This window comes from Fulmarus glacialis, unplaced genomic scaffold, assembly GCF_000690835.1.
Source record: "Fulmarus glacialis isolate BGI_N327 unplaced genomic scaffold, ASM69083v1 scaffold9251, whole genome shotgun sequence".
NCBI classification, from domain to species: Eukaryota; Metazoa; Chordata; class Aves; order Procellariiformes; family Procellariidae; genus Fulmarus; species Fulmarus glacialis.
The window spans coordinates 25,345-25,705 of NW_009190843.1; the positions used below are offsets into that span (position 1 = coordinate 25,345).

General features: G+C 62.9%; 1 protein-coding gene across 1 annotated transcript in view; it reads right to left on the minus strand.

Moving 5' to 3' along the window:
* The window catches only part of LOC104083082 (myosin phosphatase Rho-interacting protein-like), a gene marked incomplete at its 5' end in the record, with an annotated part of 20,162 nt that extends 19,891 nt beyond the window's left edge, over positions 1-271 (minus strand). Inside the window, 1 exon segment of the mRNA XM_009586448.1 lies at positions 1-271. This exon segment is cut by the window's left edge and continues 6 nt beyond it. Coding sequence (XP_009584743.1) covers positions 1-271 — 271 coding nt within the window.
* Between the last annotated feature and the right edge of the window lie 90 nt (positions 272-361).

The following is a 361-nucleotide window of genomic DNA, read 5'->3' on the forward strand; positions in this document are numbered from 1 at the left end:
GGCGTCGGGTGCACTGGTGTCCCTGGGGAAGGCGGCAGAGCCGCTCTTGGAGGAGTCTGCAGCGTTTGCACGCTCCTGTGCCAGGGCTTGCTGGATGGGGCGAAATTCGGCCCAGTCAAAGGTCTTGGACCGTCCTTCTCGCCGGCGCTCCCGGGCACGGCTCCGCTTCTGCTCCGGGTCCAGCTCAGCTTGCTCTGCATCTGGCTTCTCGCTCGGCTTTGGACCAGTCTCGAAGGAAGAGCTTGTTTTGCTTTTCTCTTCCGGCAGGGAGCTGTGAGGACAGAGAGAGGGTGAAGAAAAGTGTCAGTGGGTGCTCGAGATGGCCAGGCGCTCCCACGCATGCCTCGAAGAGCCGGGTGGA